Below are 26,861 nucleotides of genomic sequence, written 5' to 3'. Positions count from 1 at the left end.
GCAGCATTTAAACCGAGCCGGCGAGTCACTTAACTCCACCAATTTAACCTGCACCCTGATATCCAACTGGCTCCTGACACCGAGATAAACATCTGGGCTGAGCTGCAGGAGATCCATCGTATCTGATCTCAGAGGGAAACCAGACACACACGCTGATCACTCACGGCATCACGACTAACACACAGGCAGACACGCAATAACACTTCATTCTCATCGTAAAATGTGTGTGTGTGTTTCAGGCTTTGGAGACAACTGCTCGATGGAAGAAATAAATGCACAACTGAATGAACAGACTTGATAGAAAATAAAACTCCACAAAGATCCCAATCTGTCAAGCAGTTCATTTAATAACGCCGCGGCTTCGCATCTCTTCCCCCGGCCCCGTGTCCCACCGTGCTCCTTCCCCCTGCCCCGCCGTGGAGCCGTGACTCAGAGACGGGCAGGGCGGCCCCCGTGGAGAAGATGTAATGTTTTAATCTGTGGCTTGGGGCGAGCCACGCGCCTGATGAAACACTGCCTGCCCCCTTAGCGCAAACTAAAAACTGTTCTTGCTCAAGCATGCACGCACATCCTTTTGTTTCTTGGCCTCGCTCGGGGGGAAAAATAAATATATTAAAAAAAACTGAATCAACCTCCATCCAACATTGATATCCCAGGGTTTCAAAAAGTTCTATCGAAGACTTGGGATGATAACGAATGAAGGAGGATCTATGACAGATAACCTCTTAATAATTGAAGATGAGGTAGAATATCAGTAGTGGTACAGTGTTAAATATAACATTTCTATGACCTACCTTAACCTTGTACTTAATATTTTAACATATTTAAGACTTAAACAGGAGGAAGATTATTGGGGTTTTAGACTTTTTAAACTCTGGCAAACTTTATCTTTTAACTCTCGACAAGAAATCCAACACATCACGTGTGTAACGCACATTTATAAAGATGGACGACACGACAGCTGCCCAGACGAGAAGCTAAAGCATCTCTATCGTCACCTGGTGGCTGGCTGCAGTACAGCTCATAAACCTGGCCTTCTCCGTGTTAGTGGATGGGACAAGGATACAAATAAAAAGTCAGTAAACGTCAAATATGTTTTTCTGATGGTTTCTTTGATTTCAGGTATTTCTCTTCACATTGATGTTTGTCCAAGTGATTATTTCTGTGGTAAGTTTAATTTGAATTAGTTATTTGATGCTATAAAAACGAGTTCAAACCTCATGATTGACAGCTGAGACTGCCTCACTATTGGTCGGGCCCTTTATCAACGGGACCAAGACAAGACTTAAACACAGTGTGCATCAATTCAGTGAGAACCACATGAAATTCTTCTCACAGACCAACACCAACTGGATAACCTTGCATGCCTTCATTCCTCCTGAGCGCTTTCTAATAGATTTCTTTTATGGTTTGTAAGAGAACTTGTTTTCAGTTGACCCGACAGCGAGAACAGAATTGAGTCGACCTCTGCCTCCGCCAAGCGAGCCGAGAAAACGAGCTTCATCCTGTATGAATGAATCCAGAGGAAGAAACATGGCCGCTGTGAATTAGTGTCACCGCTGCAATTTACACAAATATGCATCATGTCGTAAATACTGACGCTAACGGTGAACATGCGGATTAGCCCCTGACTTGTTTTGATCATATTCTGGGTCAAGTCATCTCTGTATGAACACAATTTTACACATTTTTGAAAGGACACACTTAATGCTGTGACGGGTGTTACTGTGAATATTTTCCACATTTTAAGTATAGTAGTGTTTTTCCTCCACCAGCGTGACATGTCCGTTCCACACAGGAAGTCGGTGGTAGGTGAGAGCTGCAGGTGGGCATTAAACAGAGGCTAAAGGGGGATTGTGCTCTGAAGGGAAAATCCGAGGATTGTAGGAGTATCCCTCTTTCTTATCCTCTCGATCCATCCCTCTGTCTCGGCATCATCTCGCCGCTTCCCTCGAATGTTCGGCCTCATTACCTCGGATGAGATTCAGGCAGCGCTGCAGCCGCTGCTCTAAAGTACAGCCTGACTGATATATCTGTCGGCAAATAATATACCGGCAAATAACTGAATTTCAGAGACATTTAGGAATTGGCTTCCTCATTTGCCAATACGCACGGATATCAGAAGCTGAAGAGAGCTGCATTTCTATTTGTTCAAGTTCTATATTTGTCTATGTTTTTTTCCTGTGATTGATTATAATGAAGTTTATGGTTAAACTTTTGAATATTTCTTTGTCATACACATTTTATTTAGATACTGCATTGGATATTATTAGTTTCTCAGATTGTAATTAAACGTAATTAAGTTCAGATTGATGAAGTCTGAACTTTTTTTGTGGGGACTCTGACTTTGACTGATCATATCTCCCTCTGGTATAGGTCACAGACAAATGATTCTCATATCGTTGTAAAGCTCTTTTCCAGGCTGTGTATTTATCTAAGTCGTAAGCCATCCAAAACAGATGTAAGCTAATAATGTCATTACGACCTCTAGTCGTAGTTTGGCCTTTGCTGAGGTATCATTACTTATCTGTGTCATCATCACATTTCTAAGTGTTTGGAATCAAACATCTTAAGCCCGATGTTAATTCGCCTCCTTCCCTTTTCAAAGACGTGGTCCTTTAAAGGAGAAACTGCCCCGTGGCTTCGTTAGTTGCCTTCGCGAAGCCGTTTGGATGATTTAACCCAAATAACGAGGTTTGGGCTTAATGAAGACTTGTGACACGTTACGAATGCTCACTCCACTTTCCTTGCAGACGTTCAGTTCATTGAATCCTGAATGCGCTTCCACCTTCACGAGACAGCAGCCCAGCTACTCATGCACGGCCAACCCTTTATTTATTTCCGTTAAATATTAGCCAGGCTGTGACACGGGCGTACTTCCGAGGGCTTGAGGACATCTCCCTCTTGCAGCAGCGGCACAGGGTTTATGGCGGATGACTGATTTGTCTATAGGCTGATGCAGCTCATAGCCTATGTTTAGGTTCGAGATTGCAGCTCGGAGGGCAGTAAATTTAACACCAATAAAGTGTTATTATCCAAAGTTATTATTCCTTCCTCACTGGCAACTTTATTATGTGGCAGGCCTTAAAATGTGTCTCAAGGCCTCCCAAACTCACACACACACACAGACACACAAACCCCTTTTCTAATAAACGGGTGAATCTCGGTGAGATGCAATTCTGCGGCTCCAAACAAGGACACCAATATGTAGAGGGCACGGCGGAGCACGATAACATTTTATTTGCAGACCTTTCCTCGCCGCCTCAAGTTGAAACTATGCTAAACTTTTCCTCTTCTTTTTTTTTTTTGCACAGTTATTTTTCCGGAAAGAAGTCTATAGAGATTTTCTGCTCACCTTCTATACTTTTTGTCTCCGTCCTGTGCTCGGCAGGAGGTGAACCAGACACACACGGTGGGGGGGGGGGGGGGGGGGGGGGTACCATGCACGCCCTCCGATATCAAAAATCAAGACGAATGGCACCGGGCCACCCACTGTGTGATGGCTAATGCTTCTCGCTGACACTGTAAATCTTTGGGTCCGTGTGATGGCTGTCTCCCTCTTTTTTGACAGACGGCTGCTCAACTCAGCTTTCTGAGTGACTTTCAAAGTAGCACCCTCACCTGCTGTGGCCTCCGTCTGAAACTCGGTGAAAGCTACCGAAGCGAGTAAACTTTTACAGCCTACTCGCCGCTCGGCTTCAACAGGCCCTTAAACCCACATACCTCACATCTATTGTACTTTGTTTTGTGTCTTCTCTCACAGCGCCACCCTCCTTTTTATTCCTCGTCTGTCCTTTCTGCCTCCACACCTCTTCCTTCGCCTCCATACCTCTTCCTTCGCCGCCCCCCCGTCCTTTCATCATCCTCCTATTCCCTCCCCTCGCCAAGCTCCAAAATCCCTTTTACTTTCAGGGAACAGGATGACTTCTTTACCCTTTATCAAACTTGCATGCGCAGGTGACACCGCGCAGGATCGGCCGCGTAAGAGGAGAAGAAAGGAAGGGTTATGTGGGAGGAGAAGAGAGGGAGCTTCCTTTCAAACCCCGTAGCACACCTCCGGCCCTCTTTGAAGCGCGGGCTTCTCTCGCTTCCCTTTGTTTCCTCACCCCCGTTTGTGTTTAAGCGCTGTCTTTATCCATCAAGGTAAACTTTGGGGAAAAGGGAAGGAGACAACGCGCATTGAAGACGCTGAAACTTTGAGGACAAACAGGCCCTTGCAATGAGTGCGGCTCAGTGTTAACACGAGGACAGATATGTAGCTAAAACAAGAGAAAGAAACTCTGCTGGTTAAACAGGCTGGAAGCTTAAAGATGTGGATTTTGATTTGTGGTGTGAAATCACTCGCTGCTTTGAGATCATTTCATTAGAAAAAACACTTTTCTTTTTTGATGTCGGCCCTTGAAATGAATAATAAAAATCTAGTTTTAATGAATACAGGGTGAAGACTCCATCAACCAATGACCTGTGACCTTTGACCACTGAAATCGAATAAGTTCATCTTCGAGTCCGAGGTACAGCTAGTCCCAACTTGAAGAAATTCCCGAAAGATACACTAAAGGCAAAAAAAAAACATGTATTGGTCTAAGTGAAAAATGTTGGTAAATTTGAAATGATTCCCTCAAGGTGTTCTTGAAGTAATGTGTTCACCAGGCAGAACAGGGTTTGTGAGGTCACAGCGACCTTGACCTTTTACCACCAAATTCTAATCCTCAGAAGAGAGCTCATCTTATAGAAACCTCTCTTCACCAAAATGGACGGAGGAATAAGTAATGATGATACTTAACCGCATAGAGAAATAGGAGCTCATTGTTGTTAAGTGACTAAATTATGCATTATGAAGGTGTCAATATAACCAATCTTTCAATTGAACAGCTTCATCATCAACTGCATCCTGCCGAGAACAACTTAACACACACACACACACACACACACACACACACTTGTGACACTGATACTTCGGTGATAATAGGCCTGTTTGATATCAAAGTTAAAGCAGTGAGAACACTGTGTCCAACACTTAAACAACTAGATTCTCACTGCTCATTATCTGTCACCGATATGCATTGGATTCTAAAGGAAAAGAGCCTCTGCTGTTTCATACACTGATAAACACAAGAGGCTTGGAGGAGCCGATTCATCACGCGTGTGTCATTTTAAACACAGCCACGGGTGCAGATGAGGGGAATAAAACATGGGAAGATAACTTTGACAGCAGAGAGGAAGGGGAAGGAGATAGGGCGCACATTGAGATTACAGGTAGACAGATAGGAGGGGGCCTACGGACTTCATTTCATGTATGGTTAAATGTTTAACATCACTTATCGCGCAGATGACGACGACATACAGTACATGCAGGGAAACACTGGGGTCGCGGCCCGCAGGATATAAATGTTTTATCTCATAAACATTCAATCTCCAGGAGAAGAAAACAAGCTGAAAGGGAAAATGAATAAAGGCTGACAATGAAGTACACACACAAACAAACACGCACCCCTCAGGGAGCTGTTCCAGGAATCTAATTGGAATAGAAGTTAAAATTACAAAAGACGGGATCCTGTGTATCAATCAGCGCTAATGCAGCCTAATGTTTATATTGAAGACAATACTCGTCATCCAATTTCCAGCAGATTCATTTTTTCTTCCGGGGGACAACCTTAATCAAACCCGCACAGGGGCCATCAGCTCTAATGTGCTTCTCACCATTTGCTAATAACCCCTGATTGAATAAAACCCATTGAAAAAAGAAGGATATATAAACATCTCACACATATCTCCAAGTGGTAACGTTGAGTAATCCTATTAGGGGGGGGGGGGGGGGGGGGGGGGATTGTCTAACATAAAGCAGTGCTATAAAAAACCTGTATGGTCCTATATGCTGATTGCCTATTGGCCGGGGTCATGTCACTACATGGAGTAGCAGGCAGTGGACAGAAATAACGGAAATGTTAATTACGAAACCCATCAGTAGAAAGGCAAAGACAATCAGAAGGGAATTACGAAATTAATTAATGCATCAACAATTCAGCTATGCATAATTAAACTGAATCCGAGTGTTTATCACAAGTGCGTGGTGTTCGTCCAGCTGGAAACGGGAGAGGAGCAGAGGAACGCGTCCGGCTGAAATGGAAGGATTCTATTGCAACAGGAACAAAAGGGTATCATGGGCTGTGGATGGGATGCGCGCTCGCACCAGTCCCATGATCGGAGAGGACGTGCAAATCATTGCCGGCTGCCAAGATACAGTCTCGGCGTTTTTTTATTACTAGCGCAAACTGTCAGGGCAGTCGAGGAGCGGAAACAAACGACTGGCCCCGCCATCGAACACTGTGTATTTCATCCCATCTGCATGTCGGCCCAGACGTAACACCGTGGTTTTCTCAGGCTAAAAGACTTAAAGAGACGACATATTTCTCTCCAGGGCTGCAGCTGTGGATCAGTTTAACTCCCGAGTTTAACCCTCAGCATTATTTTCTCAACTAATTGTTCAGATGGAGCAGTTTACATGCATGTGTACTAGAGCAGATCGGTTTATCCGTTGGACAATCATTTCAGCTGATCCTTCGCAGGGGGGTATCTGCACCATGAAAACTTCCTTTAGAGAATAAATAAGAGATAATGTGAATCTTTTAAATGTACGTATTTATATTTAAATAGCGACAAATATCGGTGTCGGCCCCTAAAGTCCATATCTATCAATCAGACTCTCTGTACTCTCTATTTTACTCGACTATCATTCCCAAACCAAGGCTGATAATTGATTTGTCAAATGACTGATCGACATCCTGTTCTGCTTCTGTAAGATTCTAATTCATTACAGTAGCTGTCCTCTGTGCCCTTGTATTGCACAAACAAAAACAACCTTTCAGGCGGGGGGGGGGGGGGGAACGACTGACTCTTGCTGAATGCCAAATGGTTCAACTTTGCACGATATGAGTTTCTCTGAAACTGAGAAAGGAAAGGAAAAGATCAACGGATGCCGTTATAAACCTGCTAATTCACCAGTTTCAGCCTCCTGCTACCTCTACACAGTGGCCTGCTTCTAATGAAGAGGCACACTACTCAACGTGGCACAGAGCAGGTTGAGGGGAGGTCAAAGGTGACACATGCTTCACGACGACCCTGGGGATTTGAAGGAGAGTGGGTGGTGGTTGGTGCAGATACCCAGCTGCCCTCCTGCCCTGTCAGGGGGTTGACTGCTGAGCGGGGTGACGAGGAGCCGACACTCTGACCTCGGAGCCGAGGAGTCACGACGTGGAACATTCTGCATGTGCTGTACTAACTGCAACGCTCGGGGAAATAATGCACTTTGTCCACTTCTAAAATATACGCAGTTGAACTTTTCCCGAGCAACGAGGGGCGAGTCATTTAGAGGACTCTGAATTAAGTGGCCGCATCAGCGGGGGAAAAGAGATCTACCCACCGGCAAGGAGGAACGTGATGAGGCAGGTTTCTTTGGGCATGTACAGCTTGAGGCGGGAGCCGCTGAAGACGTATTCGACCACCGCTTCTGACCGGCCGGCCCTCTGCAGGAAGGGCAGGAACTGCTTGGCTTTCTGTGTGTCCTGATGGAGAGAGGGAAAGAGACAGATGTGACACTGAACAGTAAGTACAGCTTTCTAATACACTAATGATTCTGGCATTTGTCAAAATATACAGTGTGATTGTTGTAGACAAACAGAGACACCTCAGTAATCATGTGTACGAGGCAATTTGTCAAGTGACAAAAATCTGAATATGGGATCTACAAAATAAAACTCAGTCAAACGAGAAGTTACCCAAAAGTAAATGTGCGTTTTTCCAGGCTTCTTTAAATATGGGACTTCCCTAATGGAGTCCGCTGCACTTCTCACTGACACATCTTGAAACCTCATGCAGTCAGAAAATAATTCTCAACCCCCCCTGCCTCCATCTCCTTCTGCAGGGGAGTGAGTCACAGGCTTATTGGTGTGCCCGGGCCAGAATTACAAGCGGAGCTAAATCATGAGGATTTCAAGAAGAGCTGGTGATGCAGGCGCGGGGGGGGGGGTCATAAACGATAACAAAATAATTTATTATGTGCCTACTCCAGGCATGAGCATGTAGGCACAACAGAGCAGTGAGTCACAGACCAGTGTGTGTGTTTGTGTGTGTCCATGTGCGGGGCAGCGTGGACATGCGAGTAGAAGCAAAGAGAAGGATCGAGTTCAAATAAGGAGAGTGCAAAAAATGCAGTTTCCATTTTCTAGTGTTGACCGAGAGAAAACAAATAAAGTTGCATCAGAAAAGATGTTACACACACACAGACACACACAAACACACACAGTCCACCAGTGGGAAACACATGACATTGTGAATAAAGGGTACGGTGCTTTAGATGCACCAGCTGAACTCCACCCACCTCAGACTGAAATAGTCCCTCGAGTGGGAGACAACTAAACCAAACACCTTCTCGTGCACACAAACACATTCACCTGCAGCTCCTGCACCGGCGCTGCAGTCGAACTCGCTTCAGTGACAAATACCACCAAAAAAAAGAAAAAGGTGGAGAGACGTGTGAGAAGAGAGGACCTCATTATGCAACCTTCAAAAAAGGTACGAGGTGAGTCGAGTGCTTCATCCACTCTCCTCCCACCACCTCTGTTCATCTCCCACACTACGTTCTCAAACACATCCCTGCTCTATTTGCGACTGCATCCCACTCAATGTACATAATCCCTTTTCTGCAAACCTCCAGCGGCGAGCTGAAGGATGCTGACGTATGGGAGTGTGCGCGTGTAGCCGTGTGCGTGGGGGGGGGAATGCGCCGCCGCTGCACGTGTAAAGTTGTGTGTGGGTGTGTTTCACAGAGGAGCAGAGGGAAAGGGAAACGAGGGGAGGGGAGGGGGAAGGATGAGGTGGGAGGCGATGTTGCTATTTCCGTCCTTTTTATAAGAATGCTCATTACATTAGCCTAGCCAAACAACTGGTGCATGCGGGTGTGCACACACACATACGCCCACCGGCGCTGACTGGCAACGATCCTGGACTGTGCTGCAAATCCTCTCGAGTCCCTTTTTGGAAACCGACAGAAATGTTGGAGCGAGGAGGAGCTGCGTAGAGCAACACCTGACCTGAACCAATGACAGGGAGGCGCTAATCAGGGAGCGTTTAGAGGGGATCCATGGCATCGATGTGCATGTCACACACAAACACATGACTCAGCACAATCGTTTTCCCACCGATGCAGCCTTTGCTGGGTTACTGGGACAGGTTTTTAATGAGTTAGACGTGGGATCTCCGGCTGGAAACAGGGTGTGGCATACATTACTTTTTGTCTCCGTGTTATTAAAGTAAATCAATTACTTTAATAACACTCCCAGGTCGTTGCCACACATAGGATATGGTCAATTGAGCCGGTTAAGGGGTTGGAGGTTTATAAGAGTAAAAATGCACTAAAACTCCCAGAGAGTCGTGGGAGTTACTCAGTCAGCACAACAATTCCCCGCCATCATTATTTTTACAGGGTGTCGACATTTATCTGTCCTGCTGACACAATAAGACGCAGGGAGGGGACGTTGATGATGATGTGGAATGAGTGAGCATCTGGACCCTTAAGGCTTGTTTATGCTCAACGTCGGATTGTACGTATACGGAATCAGACGGAGCCTTCTGCCCACACGCTGCTTTAGTTTCCTCCGTATTTGTGCACGTCGTCACACACCACCGATCATCCAGGGGGCAGTAGAGCCAATAGTTCAAGCGGACGACTATAAAGACACGAGGAAGAAATTTCCACAATGGCAGTACTTTTAATATGAGGTTACTTCAAGTGGGTAAAGGCACAAACGCTGCTTTTGCCTCTTTAACAAATACATCATCACAACCTGATACAAAGGTCGCTATATTTGTTGTCGGGAAATTTGCTGCCCTCTAGTGGACGTATTGCTGAACGTAAAGGACATAAACAATTGAATCATTCGAAACTGACATGTAAAAGCAGCATAAATTAGCCTCGAGTACTCTCAGGAGTTGAAGACTCTTTATAAATTGTTCAAATTTATGCTGCTGCCACTTTAAACAGCAGCTTACAGAGCAAGCTAACGACCACCAGATGCAGTGGACCACTCGGATCCGGGCTAATTTCACCAAAGATCTCTGTAGAGGGCTCAAGTGAGACAGACAATGAGGGGCTAATGTTTCTCAAGTTCCATTTTGAGTCATACGCTGATTATCAAAATGTATGTAACGATGGCCATTCAGAGACTGCACGTGGGTTTAGGACTGTGAGACCCTTGTGTGAGAGAGGGGAGCATCTAGAGATGGATTTGAAGTTGCAAACAAATAAAAGTGGTCAAGGGAAAGAATTTTATGTATGAAAGGGAGTTTGATTTACAACATGAGCAGGTCTGGCTTCCACACAATTAAAAATCTGAAGGGGAGCGTTACCCTGAGGTCGAACAGACGCCAAGACAACACATCACGGTGATGGAATTTAAAAACCCAGCTTCCCCTGCTCCTGTGGCATTTACAACGACATGCTTAAAACCCGAATGTGTACCGATCGCTCATTACTCGTTACTCCGATTCCTTTATGGCTTTGCTGCACTAATGTTCATTTGGTGAGCGCTCCCAATCAGGCTTCATTAGCCAAATGATGCCTCCATCAAGCCCTCGGGCAACGTAAACAAGCCAGGACCGAGCACAGCTGATGGTTTTTATTAATGGTGCCGATTATTTTTAGAGGACGCTCGGTTTCTTTAAGATGAAGGAACCGGCTGCGGGGATCAGAGAGAAAGGAGGTAGTGGGTGATTCGAGGATTATGGATCGTCTTCTGAGATTTACTGTGTGTGATAGAACGAGTCGGTGGCTTTTGGGCATTGACGCATCTCAGAGTCACGGGGGTTTGTGTGTAAATGAGTTAAAAATACTCAATTACATCGGCTGCATACAGACAGATGTTGGTTATACACGTCATATAAAAGCTCAACGTCCCTTGCGCAGCAAACATGTGTTAAATGATACCTACCCCAGAGATGTCAGCCACTCTGTGGATAGGAACCTCCTTCTTGCTGTGGAGGCCTTTCCCGTTTTTGATGGCCCTAGAATCAAACCAGGAAACAACACACATCACCAACACCATTATAACACAGTGAGAGAGCACGGGGCTCGAGGCTGAACAGACCTGGAGAAATAAGGGCTCTCTGAGTAACTACCGTAGATAGAAGGATGGAAATTTATACCAGTTTCTTTTCCCCGATCTGCCATTACAGCTCAATTGGAAGCACTACAGGGAATTTTTTTTCCCTCTTCTCTCCGCCAAGATAATCTATAGGCTTGAGATGAATAGTGGAAATGGAGGTGGAGAAATCACACTGGTGGAGACATTATTGTTGGAATGGAGGGATGAGGAGAAGCGGAGAGACATGGGTTGCTTTCTTTAGAGCCAGCGAGGGGGGTTTAGCAATGATGACCGGTGCTGGCGATCGCTGCCTTAAAAAGCCTCAAGGGCCACATGAGAAGAAAATGACCACTGCGGCTGCGGCTGCTGAGAGGGAATGATGCCACCACTGGGTCACTGGGATGCACACACCATTACTTCTGAGATAGTATGTACATTTATGGAAGCATGCATATATAAAAAAATATATATGTGCGTTTAATAGCCGGGAGGAGGTTCCTTGTAGGCTTCGGGCCATTGGCCTCGTGCGGAGGGATCTAAAAATAAAACCAAGGCTATAGACAGAAAACTCTCATCAACTCTAATAAGACCCCACCAGGGACGGGTGGAGAGAGAGAGAGAGAGCGGGGGGGGAGAAGAGGAGACACAGAAGAGCAAGGCCAAAGAAGGACAAAAGTGGAAAAACGGCAATGGTGGAGAAATAAGGACAAAATGTGCAAAGGAAGACAGAAATGAGGAGGAGGAGGGAGATGCAGGAAAAGGAGGAGGGCGAGAAGTGACACTGCACGAGAGAAGGGGGGGGGGGGGGGTACATCTTATAAAAAGAGGCTGTGGCTGCATCTGCTCTACCTATAGCCAGCAGATCTTAATCTGTGGCAGAGTAATAAAGCACGTACTAAATCTCTCTGCTGCACCTTCACATAATTATATTCATAGGGCCTGTGTAAAGAGAGACTCTGATTTAGCATCCAGCGCATGGCAGAGTATATATATGTGAATCCAGGCATGTTTGCTAAGTAAAAAAAAAAAAAAAAAAAAGGGGGGGGGGGGGGGGGGGGGGGGTTGATCAATACATGTATGAGAGCATGTGTGACAGCAGTGACATGTTTCCTGGGGAGAGTGCAGCAGCGGGAGGCTACGATAGGCTGAGAAGCTTCACCTGTGTCTATTGGATGTAAAAGCTTTTTTTTTTTTTTTTTTTCTTTTTAAAGCCTCAAGGTCACATTCAATTTTCTTCCACTTCCTGAGAGTGAAGTTTGTTAGAGTCGTACACAACTCGCTGGAAGAAGGGTGGCTGCCGGTCTGTAATAAAAGGTTTAGAGAGAGAGAGAGAGATGGACATTCTTGTGTGTAGCTTCATGTAAAGGGAAGATGAAAGGATGTGGATGTGTGTGTGTGTGTGTGTGTGTGTGTGTGTGTGTGTGTGTGTGTGTGTGTGTCTCTCACCGAGCCTCTGCAGCAAGCAGCTCGTCGTAGTGGGAGGAGCGCTGGTCGTCGTCCTGTCTGTATCTGATCACCGTGGCGAGGCCTTTACTGACCAGAGCCTCTGCTATGTTACTGGTGGAGGTGAAAAAGAGAGAGATGACTTTATTGGAAAAAAAGAGCTAGTGGCCGCGAAAACAGAATTCTAAGCGAGCTGGCTCGACAAAACAGAAAATCAGGCCATGACGAATCCCAAAGGTGGCTCCGCTAAGGAACAAAGGTCACTTAAATGTTGACTTTGCACAGTTGACTAACCACCTCCTCCTCCTCCTCCTTCCTCCTCCTCGCTGTGATGCTGATGTACAGCAGAGAGGATGAAGGGCAGAGCAGGAGGGGTATTGTTGTACTTAATGCAGCACTTTGTGGCTAGCCCTTGGACATCAGCGTTCCAGTTGAAGTGTAGGAAGAAAGAAACGCAGGGACAAGAGAAAACCGAGCTTGTGGCACCGGGTGCATTCGCGTGTCCTCGCGTTTCAGGAGCTGATGACGCTCGTTCTCAAAGATGAAATGTTTAATTTACCTTATTTCAGTATATTTATATAAAACAGAGTTGTCTGCTTCCTGCAACTTATCACCTCCGCATGGCTTCTAATGTAGAAACTCCACTAAGTCCCAAGCAATATTTTTTTTCTTCCTAAAACAAACTAAAGTCCCTTTTTCACTGTTCAGAACTCACTGCCACCCACTCACATCTGGCATTTATCTGCAATGGGAATGTGAACAATCAGATTTCACTCCCAATAAAAAAATTACACTGCAGTGGACAGGATTTAATCAGCTCCGATTGGCAGGGACGGAAACACGAAATGGGCCAATTTCTTCTGCGTCTTTATTTTGGCACTAGACACGGACGACACGCAATTGAATTTTGTACGTTTTCCTGCAGGAGGCAACACCGACAACACAGCAAGGTGACAGAGCTTCTTCAGGGTACATGACTCACCAGGGTAATAAAATACAAAAGGCAAACTCCTCTACTGGTGATGGAAATTAGTCACCACTTTTTTCAAGGTGAGTGTACCTGCATTTTTTAAATAACATCACATTTCCACTAGTTTTGGTGTAAAACATGTACAGATAAACAAAGTCTCTTAGCACAGGGAATAAAATTGTAAATAATGCATAACGCTGTTAGACCCTGCCCTCTGCTTTCATAAGGGGGGGGGCTTGCCAACTGTTATCCGTGGAGCAGAGCGGCTGGTACAGTTGGCGGATGCTGGGACTGGTCATGAGGCCAGGTCCTGACCTCCGTGTGAGCCGGTTCTCTCCAACACAACAGTGCTAGGAAGCGAGGGAGCCATGTGTCCACGTGTGCATGTGACAGCACCGGTGCAGACGGAGAAACTCGGGTGATAAGTGTCCCTTTCAACGGTTGTTTCTCCGAGTGAGAACAGACGTCTGAAGGTTCATTTGAAGTCAGGCGACATTAAAGCTTCTTCTCGTCACAGACCTGAATACATTTCAACTCGGGCAGAGTTTAATGACGTTTAGATCTGTGCAGAATGCACCTTTCAAACGGATAGACCTGACTCCCTCAAAGCAGTGTTTGTAGATGGTAAAATAATTGCTTGCACTGAGACGACCCCTCTCGTGAAAATCTAAATTAAAAAAAGAGCACTTTCAGGTTGATCTGTGATTCGTGGGGAGATTAAAAGTTTCCAAAGCGTTTAAAAATGACTGTTTTGTGTCGTCTTGCATCCGATGACCTCAGGTTTTTAAAGTTTTACCCGAGGAGACAAGCTTGTGTGATGAAATGAAATTTGTGAGTGGAGCCTCTAACACTGAGAAATAACACACTGTGTGATCTGTCAGGGAGGACCGCTGGAGACCGAGGGTAGTAAACCTGAATAGAATAATCGAAGAAAAGGAAGTGGATGATGCCGGGTTCATTACTTACATGCCGCCGATTGTGACTGTGGCACAGGTGCGTTCTGAGAAGGCCGGGGTGCCTTCTCCTGGGCCGGTGGCTGCTCTGATGTAGTCCACCATCACGTTGACCTGAAGCAACAAGAGCAGGAGAAGGGAGCACGTCAAAGAGGAGCCAGGCAAACAGAAGGCACCGGCAGTTATGGTAACAATAAGTGTTGAGAGGGGTTTGACTCCTGTGTGTGTGTGTGTGTGTGTGTGTGTGTGTGTGTGTGTGTGTGTGTGTGTGTGTGTGTGTGTGTGTCCCATTTCTCAAAGTCACCCCCACAGTCAGTGTGTGTCCCAACAAGCAGCAGTATTAACACACTGTGGTTGTTTGGAGCCCCAGACAAAAATAAATCCAACGCAAGACACGATTAAGTTGTCAGTTAATCGTGTGTGTGTGTGTGTGTGTGTGTGTGTATAGCTGCTTTTAGATATGCAGTGAAGTCGTCACATTGTCCTGGAACTTTACGCGGGAGCTGTATTTGGGGAATTTTTACTTTTTCGCCAGTCTGCAAAACTGAAAGAATACAAATATCTCCAGATGAAAAAGAGGAGCCATACGAGTAAAGATAGAGACGTCAACTTGGAAAAGGATCGAGACCCTTTTCGTTTACAGCACATCGGTGTCCAAGTCGGTGAAGTCACCCTTCACCTGAAATGCTCCCGGCGTCGTGGACACGTCTGACCCTGACAATCTCCTGCTGCCTCGTTCATATGCGAAAGGCAAACGGCACAGGAGAGGCAGCTTCGGGTCCAGACAGCACTTACAGCAGCCATAACGCAACACACACAATCGGCAGGTTAAGAACCGTCTGTCAGCCACGTCAGACAAGTGTGATGGAGGGAACAAATGATGCGGGAACGTGGCGTCACGGCGGGGACACAAGTCATCAGAGGGAGGCGGCGCACACGGGCCTATTACTGAGACGTGAGAGACGCCAGACAGGACACTGAATGACATCCACTTGTTTTCAGGTGGACGGGACGAGGACAAGGTGACGTGGGCAGAAACAGAGATTCTGTCGAGGTGAAATGAATGTGAATGAATTGTGCGGCTGAACGTGTGTGTCTGTACTTTGAGCCCAGGTGAAAGATGAAAGGATAGCAGGAGACGGATTACAGTTTCTTCAAAGCCACGGTCGACTGCGCTGCTAAATACAGAAGACGATGTTTCTGAAGCTGCTTTATGGCAGAAAAATACAAATGTGTGGGTCGGTTACTGACGTCGCCGAACAATAGAGTTTCACTTCAGTTAGTTTAGCATTGTGTAGACAATAGAGATATTGTGTTTGGAGTTATGTGAGCAGTGATATTATCTCAAAGATGAAACCGATGGGACAAAAAGGAAAATGATCATCTCAAATTAACATCTGCAAACCAGCTCCGAATTATACTTAATCATTACATCCCAGCAGGCACAATATTTTCATCCAGATAAAAGAAAGACACCTCCAATTTGTCCATATTAATTTTGTAACCATGAAAATAAGCCATTCTCTTAGTCTCAAAGGAAATAATTCCATCCCAACCTCATCAAAGCTTTTCTTTTTGTGTCTATCTTCTATGTCTATTCAGCCTTATTGAAAAGTGAAGCCATTAAAATGAGGAAAGAAATAACATGTCGCATTGTTCTTGGACGCTTTTGTGTTCATGGCCGTGCGTTGACCAGGAGGTGGTAACGGATACGAGACAAAGAAAGCAACGAAAAGCAGGAACACACAAAAGACAAAGCCATCACCTCCAAAAGATTTGAACACAGTACAGTATAAAGCTGGATCCTATAAACCGTGAAACCAGTAGACCAGTAGTTTCCCCCATTAAGCGGGGTGATGACAGATTATAAACTTTGACCGAGCGATGTTAGATTAGAGCAGTTCCAAGCCCATTCTCCACGGGCCATCTAACAGATCTCCCTGATAAGGCAAAGCTATCTATAAGAAGCCCCCAGAGGAGGGTGAGATGGAGGGGAAGAGGCAGTGGATGGATGAGAGAGAGAGAGAGAGAGAGAGGAGGGGGGGGTGATAAGGACAAGGGCAGCAGGACATGAGCAAGACTAAATTATTTTTGTTAGGCTGATGTGATGAGCGGCAGGAGGAGATTCAGCTGGGTGGTATCTGTTGGTGTTTTTATGATGACTGAGTTTCTGTGTTTATATACATTACACAGATCATATGAAAGTTGCCAATTTATCATAGACTGTGTATAAAGATGTAAAACGCGTCTCTGCTTCCTCCCACTATCCAGAAATGAAACCAAGATATCCTGGCTATGTGGACTTGTAGTGATCATGGTGCAGAGCAACTTCACCAGTCGTGGTCATACACTGCTTCCCCCATGTTAGTGGATGGGACATGGACCGAACTTACAAGTCAGAGCAGACGTCAGAAAGATTTATCTTGAAGATGTTTTCTGTCATTTAAGGTCGCTCTTATCCTGCTGACAGTTTTAAGCATGAAATGTCATGATTGACAGCTGAGACAGATCGTCCCAATGACAACGTCTGCGTTCGACGGTGGAGACGTGTCGTCCATCTTTATGCCCAGTCTGGGGTATCGGCCAATCGCAGGCTACGTTTGAGTTGGAACAGGAGAGATCTTTGGACAGCTTTAAGTCTTGAAGAGGGAAAACAAAAGACCCTGAAGTGACAGGAACGATGCTTCAGAAAATGAGAACAAGAGGGAAAACAAGGTGAAGTGAGAGGTGTGTGTGTGTGTGTGTGTGTGTGTGTGTGTGTGTGTGTGTGTGTGTGTGTGTGTGTGTGTGTGTGTGTGTGTGTGTGTGTGAGAGAGTCAAAGAGGTGCTTAAGATGTTGCTGTGTTTTAGCAGGCTGTAATCGCAGCTGGCTATCATTTAATGAAGTGAGCTGCGCTGGAAGAGATGGAGAGGGAAGAGGAGGAGGAAGAGGAGAAAGAGGAGGAGGAAGAGGAAGAGGAGGGAGCCCCATCTGGATCCTCAACCATAGAACCCGGTGACACTGAGGTCTACACATGTTCAGCCTCAGCCTGAACGCACAAACCTCGAGCTTCCCCCTCAAATCAAAGTCTTTACTCTCACAAATACACACAGCATCAAATAGCACCTTGGCACACGGAGCGTTCTCGGAGCGTGCACGCACTCACATGCACACCGATGGTGGGGGGGGGGGACTCTGGTGCTAACAGTACAACACAAGCAGCTGCATAACAGGAGCCACTTTGAGCACGCAGGATTATCCGAATGTGCTCAACCCTGATAAGTGGCTTAATGCAACATTTCCATTGGACTTTTTTTTTTTTTTTTTTTTTTGCTGCTGCTGAGGCTGAGACCCTGGCGCACGAGAAGCACTACTTATAAAGTTAGCCAAATCAAGCTTTTTGGGATTATGTCACCATGCAAGCGCTGTCATTTCAATGCGGGTGGGGACATGTATATGGGAGAGAGAAGGAGACAGACAGTGGCGGAATGATGGAGCGAAACGAGAGAAGGGGAAAATGACTCGGTGCATATTTAGACTACCTTAAAGGGGAAGCTGTTTGACGGGAGATGGAAGGAAATACTCCGAGATTAGTCATAGCAGGTTTTTGTATTTGTCATTTTGAGGACATGTTTCACTATTACTTTAATTACTCCAAGGGATAATTAACTGTTTGAGTTCTTATCTCTCTTGCAGCTCACATAATGACTGGGGCACTAAATTAGAAACCGTCAACATGAAACTAATGGAGGATTTATTATTGTAGGAGTTGACGCGGTGCCCAGGAAACAATTTCATCACCACCTGAAGCTGTAAATTTCTCTTTTGAAAAGACCAGGTACTGCACCAATTCTTTTTTTTTCTGCCTGTGAAAGCTATTAAATATAGACTCGGCTTGGCCAAAAAAAGAAAGGAAGAGAAAAAAGCCAATCTTTTGAATATGGATATTAGATATGCTTTATAAAAGATCAAAAGGCGCCATGCTCTCCTTATAGATATGAGGAATAGGGGGTTTAATAGAAAGGAAAAAAAGCATTTAATGTCGCTTCATTCTCCTAAAGCGGAGCGGAGGCATTAAGGCTTTGAGCTTTGGCTCAGCACACTGCGACTCGTGGTTAATGCTTAGTCACGTCCTGGAAGGTTTAGTCAGGGGGGAAATCTGCTTGTTTCCCAATTGCACTCTGAGGAATCAGTCGTTTCTGAGGTATGAATGGAAGTGTTGTCAAAGGGGAATACCTGTAGGTCAATGTGACCACTCCACCTCAGGACTGGGAGGGAAGGTGAGATACTAAAAGAGACTACGATGATGAAGTTCTCCTCTGGTTCTTCTTTCAGGGAAAACCCCGATCAGACGAAGTGTTTTCCTTTTGGAATCCACCAGGTCAACCCCCCCACTTACCCCACCATGGAGGTAAAATCTTTGCCTCAGCTTGTGATGGAGGAAAATGAGTGAGTGGACTTCTCTGGAGCGGAATTTCCGGGGGAAGCGGTGGTGTTAGAGACTTCTACTAATGCTTACAGCGCCAAGTCTTTTCTCAATAGAGCTTAGTGTTGGAAGGCAGGATGACAGAGTAAGTGGGTCGACTAAACTCCTCTACGGATAATACGGTTACCGGTTCCTTGGTACAGTGCAGTTAAAAATTCCTAAAAGGTTGGTAGAAATTATTAAAATTTTAATTATCAAAAACCATGCGCATAGTTAGCAACAGTCCCCAGAAGCAGAGTGCATTGTGGGTTGGTTTGGCATCAATGGAAACAAGGCAGAAGGAAGTGACCCCCTCCTGGTTGTGTTTTGGTTTTCTGCAGATCAACCAGAAAGACAGTTTGTCCCATTTCCCAAGGGAGTTATTCAAAGGTCTTGACTGACGGGTCTATTTAAGACTGATATCTAGAGTGTGTGATATCTGGTGCAGCTTGATCGAAGAGAAGACAGAGTGTTTGTGTGGGGGAGTAAAAAAAAAAAAAAATGACATAATGAAATAATTCCCGGTGATTGGATCTGTACTTTCTGAACATCATTTGATCATTATCTTGATAATACTGATAATCAAGATAATTTGTCACTATAATTGGGAGGAAATTTCCATCCCTTTTATTCCGTTCCTCTCAACATGCGTCTCAACACGTGCGCGGCAGAGCAAACCAGAGAAGCACAGACAGAAAACATTCGGCCATGATCCCCGAGATCAGATCATCCAAATCAATTCTTTCTTGTTGCCAAGGCAGCTGATGGCTGATGTAAGTAAAAAAAATAATAAAATAAGTCTGTTTTTTAGGGCTCTGCAATTATTGGAAGAAAAGAAAAAGAAGAAAAAAGATGATACACAGTGACGGAGGGTATAATTCAGAGATTTAGCCTCGTGTCTTAGCAACAATAAAAGGAAAAGGGAGGGAAGCAGCGTTCTAGAGAATTTCCGCTATTGATTTTGCGAAAGGGCGAGAGCGCTCCACTTAAATCCAACTCATTACAAGAGACCCAACTTCAATACTAATCAAATGTGGAGGAATACAGTGGCGTTCATACTGTCCTTATACATTCAGCTTAATGATAGAGAAGGGAAGTGTGTGGGGCCTGAATCTGAGCGAGAAGAGGTTAAAGTGAAATGAGTCACCGGCCCTTTGCAGAGTGGAGTCAGGTGATCCAATCACAAGTGGACAGCACTTAGTGCAGATGAGAAGGTGCCGGAGACGTATATGAGATCCAATTACAGTTGTTTATACTGGTAGTATTTCATAATGATATGACAGTGATAAAGAAATATTATAACCGGAACGATTACTACCAGACGGTTTTAACAATGTGCTAATGTCGGACATATTTGTACTAATATATTTCGAAGATCCTGCTTATAATAGTTTTTTTAACATCACGGTCTTTATTTTATTTACTTCTTTCTATCCCTTTTGCTAGATATCATTTTTATCCTTCGTCTTTGTTTTATTGCTTACGTGTTTTTATTGATCTTATTTCACGTCTTGGATTTTATTGTAAAGCAGTTTGAGCTGCATCTTATATACGAGAGGTGCTGTATAAATATGTATTATTATTATTATCATCATTGCAGCCTTTCCCCATTCATTGATTTATCTGTAGGAGCCCGTCACATTTACCACCATGGATTGATTTTCTCTCTTTTGTTTTGCCATTTTCAAATAAGTAAAATCTGAATTTATCATGGAGCTGTACACGGTGCATTGATTCTCTCAGTCTCTTCTCCCCCCCCCCCCCCCCCTTCTCTCTCTACACCTGTCTGTCATAGCTGCACTGGAGAAAAACCACAGAGCATTAGGTGTTTTGCAGCCGGAGCGTGGCGAGGCCATCTGATCAGAAGTGGTCACTCAAGACGCACATGAAGATGCGTCCTATTGGCAGGTGTGAACTGAGGCAATTACAGCCGAGACACTGGAGCGAGAAAGAGTGAAAAGGCAATTTTGCGATCGGCTGCGACTGGAGGGACGTGTCGGGCTAATTAGGAGCCCAGGAATAAATGTGTTTTTCATGTGGACGCGATCGGATCGTTCAGGATGTGTTTTAATGCAGATTGTAAACAGAGCCACTGACACACTCTGGTCAAAAACATGCATTATCACCCTTTAGACCCAACGCCTTTCGACACGTAGACGACTGTGCATTCTTTTCTCTCCGATAAACACAACAAACAGAGATTTTGCCTCGAGGCTCGGAAAAAAAGCACAGGAACATTTTCGCTGAGTTGACTTTTGAAACACCCGAGAGTCTAAGCAAGCAAAAGTGTGAAATCAAGCTCAGAATAAAAAGACGATGTTGTGCTTGTGTTTGCTTGTGTTGAGCACAATTATAACACCAAACAAAAACAGCCAATTAAAGCAGGAAACAGAAGACATGTGCATCGATATATATATATATTATAATTCATCCCTTTCTTTGGGTTGCTAACATGAGTAAACAGCTAATAGTCACAGTAGACTGATATGGGTTTGCATTACAAGCCAATGGGGATTTTAGGGGTCTGATGCTGATATTCGGGAGTTATACTGATATATTGGCCGATATATCTATTTAGCAATGATTCCCAAGATGCGAATATTAAATCTTTATGACAAAGAAATGTCATATTTTACAGTTTATTTATGAACTTCAATGTAAATAACTATAAATAAAAAGGAAACACAAAAAGCCTTCATATGGCCGTGAAAGGCTCATATCAGCCAAAACTATCGGCCAACGGACAAATCTGAAGGACTCTAGTTTGCATGTGTGAGTATTTGTATGTTTCAGGCTCTAATGGATATTAAACTGGACATGTATGATGAGTTCATGTGGATACATGTGCCCACACCAACACACTACTGTGTTTTAAAGCCAAGATACATTTCTGTAAACAAGCCGGCGATGGTACTTTACACGTATTTACACAAACCCGAGCTACATGCACATTTTATCATCAGTATATTGCCATATTTGTACAATAATTGTACACCTTGACAAAACTATAGTCTCCCTGCTCCCATCACACGTGCACTCGTTATCCCCCCCGAACACAAACACCACAAATAAACAGGCGAGATCATTATTCTCGCTTCACTCGTCAAAAGGCAGCTTTCGGCTGAATTCTCCGTCATTAAAAAAACATTAATGAGGATGATTAAAATGGCTGCGATGAGGCTGGGACAGGGACATGAATCTCACTCCTGAACTGAAAGCCAAGAGGAACTCTCTTGGCTCTTTGGCTTCGGAGCCTGTGCGTGTTGCTGTGTTTACCAGGCTCCAGTGCAAATGTTCTTATTTACCGCCGTCAGCTTCTGGAAGTGTGCGACACGGCTGTTGTTTGTTCCCTCTGTTATCCGGCTGCTGTGGCTGGGAACCCTGAACCCCGTGCATTTGCTCGGTGCAGCCTCAACAGAAACTCTGCGATTTTGAATAGCACACTGAGAACTGATTTGTGGACGTCTAAGCTCCAGAATCTGATCTGCGAAACATCATTGTATTTATAAGATAATGTTTGTCGGGGGGGGAATAATTTTTCGGCATTGTGATTATGCATAAAAGCTTCATTTTGACAGAGTTTTCCATCTATCTGGACGTCCAACTGCATTTTCATGTAGATTTCTGCAAAGTAAAGACTCCAATCATTTTCCCGCAATGGCTCCATTATAATGCTGCTCTAAGTGTTCCGGTTAGCTATTATTGAAAACATCGTTCATTCAACTATACGCTGTTGGACAAAAGCTCCGGGTGAGGCCTTTTCTCCCTGTGTCATTACTGCCAATGTGACAGACGATAACAATGTGGACGTTATTTCCCTGATTTGCTGAAGGGACCCTGGTGTAAAACAACCCGCTGTGTTCGCGGATTAAACTGGAAAAGTTGGCTGTTTAAAATCGGGACACAGCTGGTTACAAATCAGTTCTTACTTCCAAACGTTTCCACAGACACGATCTCAAAAACACTGCAGCTACTTTACATCATTTTCTCTTTATCCAGTCCCGTAATCATACTTCATCTATTCGAGTTCGACACAAAGAGGCCAGATGTTCAAGCAGCGGTGTGTCTCTCGAGTGCTCTCGTGTTGAGCGCCGGGTTCCGCTGGGTCAGATGCGTATAAATCATAGCGGCGCCCAAGGTGTACACACCGAGCAGATCAATAGACACAAGAGGGGGAAATCAACACAGCTCGTTTAAAGGGTGCGTTGGAGCTAATACCGAGCCCCAGGGCCTCTACTGAGAGCACTTGGTATTCACACGCACAGAGGGAGAGAAACTGATCGGTGGCTTAGGGCTCCAGAAATGTGTGTGTGTTTGGTGAGCGGTGGGGTGGGTGGGTGGGGGGGGTGGGTGTTGGGAGTGCATGTACGGCCGCTGGGGGAATTCCTGTTTAGAGCTATTGTTTAATTCATTAAAAGCTGATTAGAGGCAATAAAGTTCATTCGCATACAAGCTTAACAAACAGGAAATGAGTGAGAGAGCGCTGTCGTAGTCTGTCATACCTCGTTCACAGCTAAATCAGCAGGTACACACAGGGTCTCTTTACCTGATTAGACCTGATGCACCATATGCATGTATATACCTTTAAGACCGGGGGTGAGACGTGTGCATATTTTAAATGGATTGTTAGTTTTTTTTTTTAAAGGCAGAAAACAATGATTTACAATGAAAGCCACACATTTAAGCCATGAAACATTTTTATTTCTTGTATCTATCTACTGCAGAGGCTGAGAAATTAAAGAGTAAACATTGGAAGTTCTTCAGAAAACCCTCAGGTTTTAGGTGGTTGTTCTCAACCAATGTTTACAATTCTTTTATTGGTGCCTTAGGTCCGAGTGAGTTGAGCGCAGGTAACACTGCTTAAAAAGGTTGATCGACAACTTTAACATCGACAGAAAATTCGTTTTTTTCCTTTTTTTTCCACAGTGAATCATGTTCAATATCACAAAAAAAAGTTTTTTCCTGGATGTAAAAACACAATAAGTACACAAGCAATCATGGCTGTTTACAAAGTAACACCTGGAAGTTAAATGATCATGCAGGAAAACGTGCTCCATCCTCAATTAGCCATTTCCCCGGGTGTCATGTTTACATCACAAGAAGGAGCCAATGAAAACCTTAGTTGACATGTTAGTGGGAGTTGGTGTGTTTTTTTTTGTTTAACTGTTTCTTACCTTTTTACCACTGAGCTTCTTCCTCATGAACTCTCGGGCCTCGAACATGTAGGGGATGTCATACAGGGGACGGAAACGTTTGTCTTTGTCCTTGTTCTTTTCCTGAATTAGGACAGAGAGAGGGAGGAGGAGGAGACAGTGGGGAGGAGGGGTCAGGAAGAGGATGAGGGAGGGAGAGAGAGAGGGAAGACAGAATGGAAGGAGAAAGTTATTCACGCTGCACTTTCAAGGCTGCGTGGCTTAACACATCTGCTGCAGATACACACACATGTAAACACACCTCACACATACGCACATTGTACATGAACACAAAACAAACACACAGTCAGCTTGTTTGTTCCTTCTACTTCAAGTCCTGCAACCGAGGAGGATCTTGACTCTGAACTCGCTGAAATAATGCAGTGTGAACGGCAGCATTTCAGACACACACAGTCGCACACACACACACACACACACCTTCCTTGAACACAAACATCTCTCTCTCGCCGTCAGTGCGGACACATTGCACCAACAAGAAAAATGAAAGAAAATCACAGCTACCAAGGACACGCACACGCGAGCAGCCGAGGCACAGACACTGTGTTAAACAGATGCATAAAGACTGACACCATATGTACGTGTGCGCAGACGAAGCCGCATGCCGAGCGAACACACACACTCGCGCAGCTGCACACAAAAAACTTCCCTCAACGCGCTCACCCACTCTCTGACAGGAGTCGGCCGCAAATAGAACCTATTTGCATTTTCAAAAGGAGGCTGGGGTTTTTGTGTTGCTCCCAGTGTGAGGAAATGCACACACACTGCACACACACAGTACACACACAGTACACACACACAGTGACAGGTGCCGTTTTTGTAGGGGCGGGATATAAATAAAATAAAAGAATCGTATAGCAAATGACAATGACGCAGTGGGAAAACAAACGACTGGCACTAACAGGAGAAATAAGGCTATGAATGACAATACCCCTGCCCCCCCCCCCACACTCATCCATGAACGCCATCGTTATCCGCCACACAAACAGAAGTTACACTCGTCCGTGTGAACACAAAGGCCTGGACCGATTCCTCATTTCCTCCGCTCTTCAGTCATTGTTAGTGCCTCTCCAGTTGCTCGGAGCCGCCAGGTGTGGCACACAGCTGGGCAGATGGATGTGGAGGGGAGACACGTGGGGAGCGGAGACGGGCGAACATGTGCTCGTGTGTTCGAGTCTGTGCTTATGGCTCCATTAACGTCTTAAAGACTCATCTGGCAAGACAAACTCCCGCTGGTGGCAAACAAGTGCGACGCCGAGCGATGTTTCAGTGGCTTTTTCTTTCCTTCCAAAATACTGAGAATACTTTAAAATAAGTTCCGGTCCCGGATTGGCTCGGGTGAGGAACCAATGACAAAGTGCCAAATCCACCCGAGGTTCCCTTAACCTTGGCAGCCATGCAATAACCTTTGAGTTTAATGGCTTTCCCTCTTTCCATTCTCACTCCCTCGTTCCTCTCCACTTCCACAAGCGGAGTCAGCGCAGCATGGAGCCTCGGAGGTGAGTTAATCTTACACATGGCCAGTGGAGATCCCACAATGCTCAGCCGAGAGCCCGTGGCCTCCATTTTGCCTCAGCCGGGTTCTTTCATCCCCATCGAGTCAGTTGCGGTGGGATGATGGGGCCTTTTAGGAGCACAGCCGGCCAGGAATCCACCATTTTGTGCCTGAGCCGTGGGGCTGAGCCGTCCACTGCCGGGGGACGAGGACAATTTTCACCACCGCTCAACTGAAATCCTCCATTAGGAGCCCATTTTTCTTTATGTCAAATATTAACACGACTCCTAGATGTTGGACGATGGAGCGTTTAAATGCTGCGAGGCTTTAAGACACCACCAGCCCCAAAATGGAGATCTGCCATGAATAAGGCTATTAGGCCTCTGACAGCAACAGGTCAAATCAACGGGATAACCCCCAACTGGGAAAAGCGAGGGATGAACCTAAGCAGACAGGGGAACAGAGGAAGAAAAAATCATTCCCAACTAATAAGCTTCTTTTTTCTTTTTTACAGATGAAAGGGAGCCTGTCACTGAGGGCGAAGAGTGTAAATGTCAGCACTCTACGCCAATTAGGCACAAGGAGTGGAGGCAGACGAGGAGGACAAAAGGTACTTACTCCTCCTCTCTGAGAAGGTCTGTGGGGAGCGAGCAGGGCTGATTGGAAGGCATGGAGGTGAGGGAGTCGGAAAACAAGACAATGAGACAATGAAAGGAAATGTTACGACTACGAAAACGCAGGCAATCAAGAGGAAGGACACATTGTCGAGTGCCGCTGTTCCCACTCTGACGTGACACTTCTACCTCTTCTTGGCTGATAGTGCTCATGTCCTTATGATGGTCAACAAGCTAAAGGGTGAGAACGTGTTTAAGAGCAAAAGACCAGTGGTGGTTTTTAAAGGGCAGCCGGCAAGAGCTGGAGCATGACCTCGGATCAATGAGGCCCATCGATTCCTAACAACTGTCTTGATATTTCACAGTGGGCAAGTGAAATATCACTTACCCCCCCCCCCCCCCCGACAGCTAAGTGCAATCAAACCTGTGAGGAAAAAGGTACACTGTGACAAGTCTAATTGTTCGACGAGGACTGCGATTTAAACTTCAGTCTCCAGACGCGGATAAAGCGATAGAATCATCATCATTAAATTGCTCCAACAAGGCAAACTCTCCTCTATAAACTGGTATCGTGCCGTTGTGGGAAGGTTACA

At 45.2% G+C, this 26,861-nt stretch overlaps 1 protein-coding gene across 1 annotated transcript in view; it reads right to left on the bottom strand.

Moving 5' to 3' along the window:
- snd1 (staphylococcal nuclease and tudor domain containing 1) overlaps nucleotides 1-26,861 on the bottom strand; it is a 166,735-nt gene that overhangs the window by 113,547 nt on the left and 26,327 nt on the right. Inside the window, exons 11-15 of the mRNA XM_053414676.1 lie at nucleotides 24,124-24,225; nucleotides 14,518-14,618; nucleotides 12,585-12,695; nucleotides 10,986-11,058; nucleotides 7,421-7,562 (exon numbers count right to left, since the gene is read on the bottom strand). Coding sequence (XP_053270651.1) covers nucleotides 7,421-7,562; nucleotides 10,986-11,058; nucleotides 12,585-12,695; nucleotides 14,518-14,618; nucleotides 24,124-24,225 — 529 coding nt within the window. The remainder of the gene's footprint in view (nucleotides 1-7,420; nucleotides 7,563-10,985; nucleotides 11,059-12,584; nucleotides 12,696-14,517; nucleotides 14,619-24,123; nucleotides 24,226-26,861) is intronic.

The sequence above is a fragment of the Pleuronectes platessa genome, chromosome 22 (genome assembly GCF_947347685.1).
Source record: "Pleuronectes platessa chromosome 22, fPlePla1.1, whole genome shotgun sequence".
In the NCBI taxonomy this organism is placed as follows: domain Eukaryota; kingdom Metazoa; phylum Chordata; class Actinopteri; order Pleuronectiformes; family Pleuronectidae; genus Pleuronectes; species Pleuronectes platessa.
The sequence above is the reverse complement of the archived record's forward strand: the minus strand, read 5'-3'. Positions and strand labels throughout refer to the sequence as shown.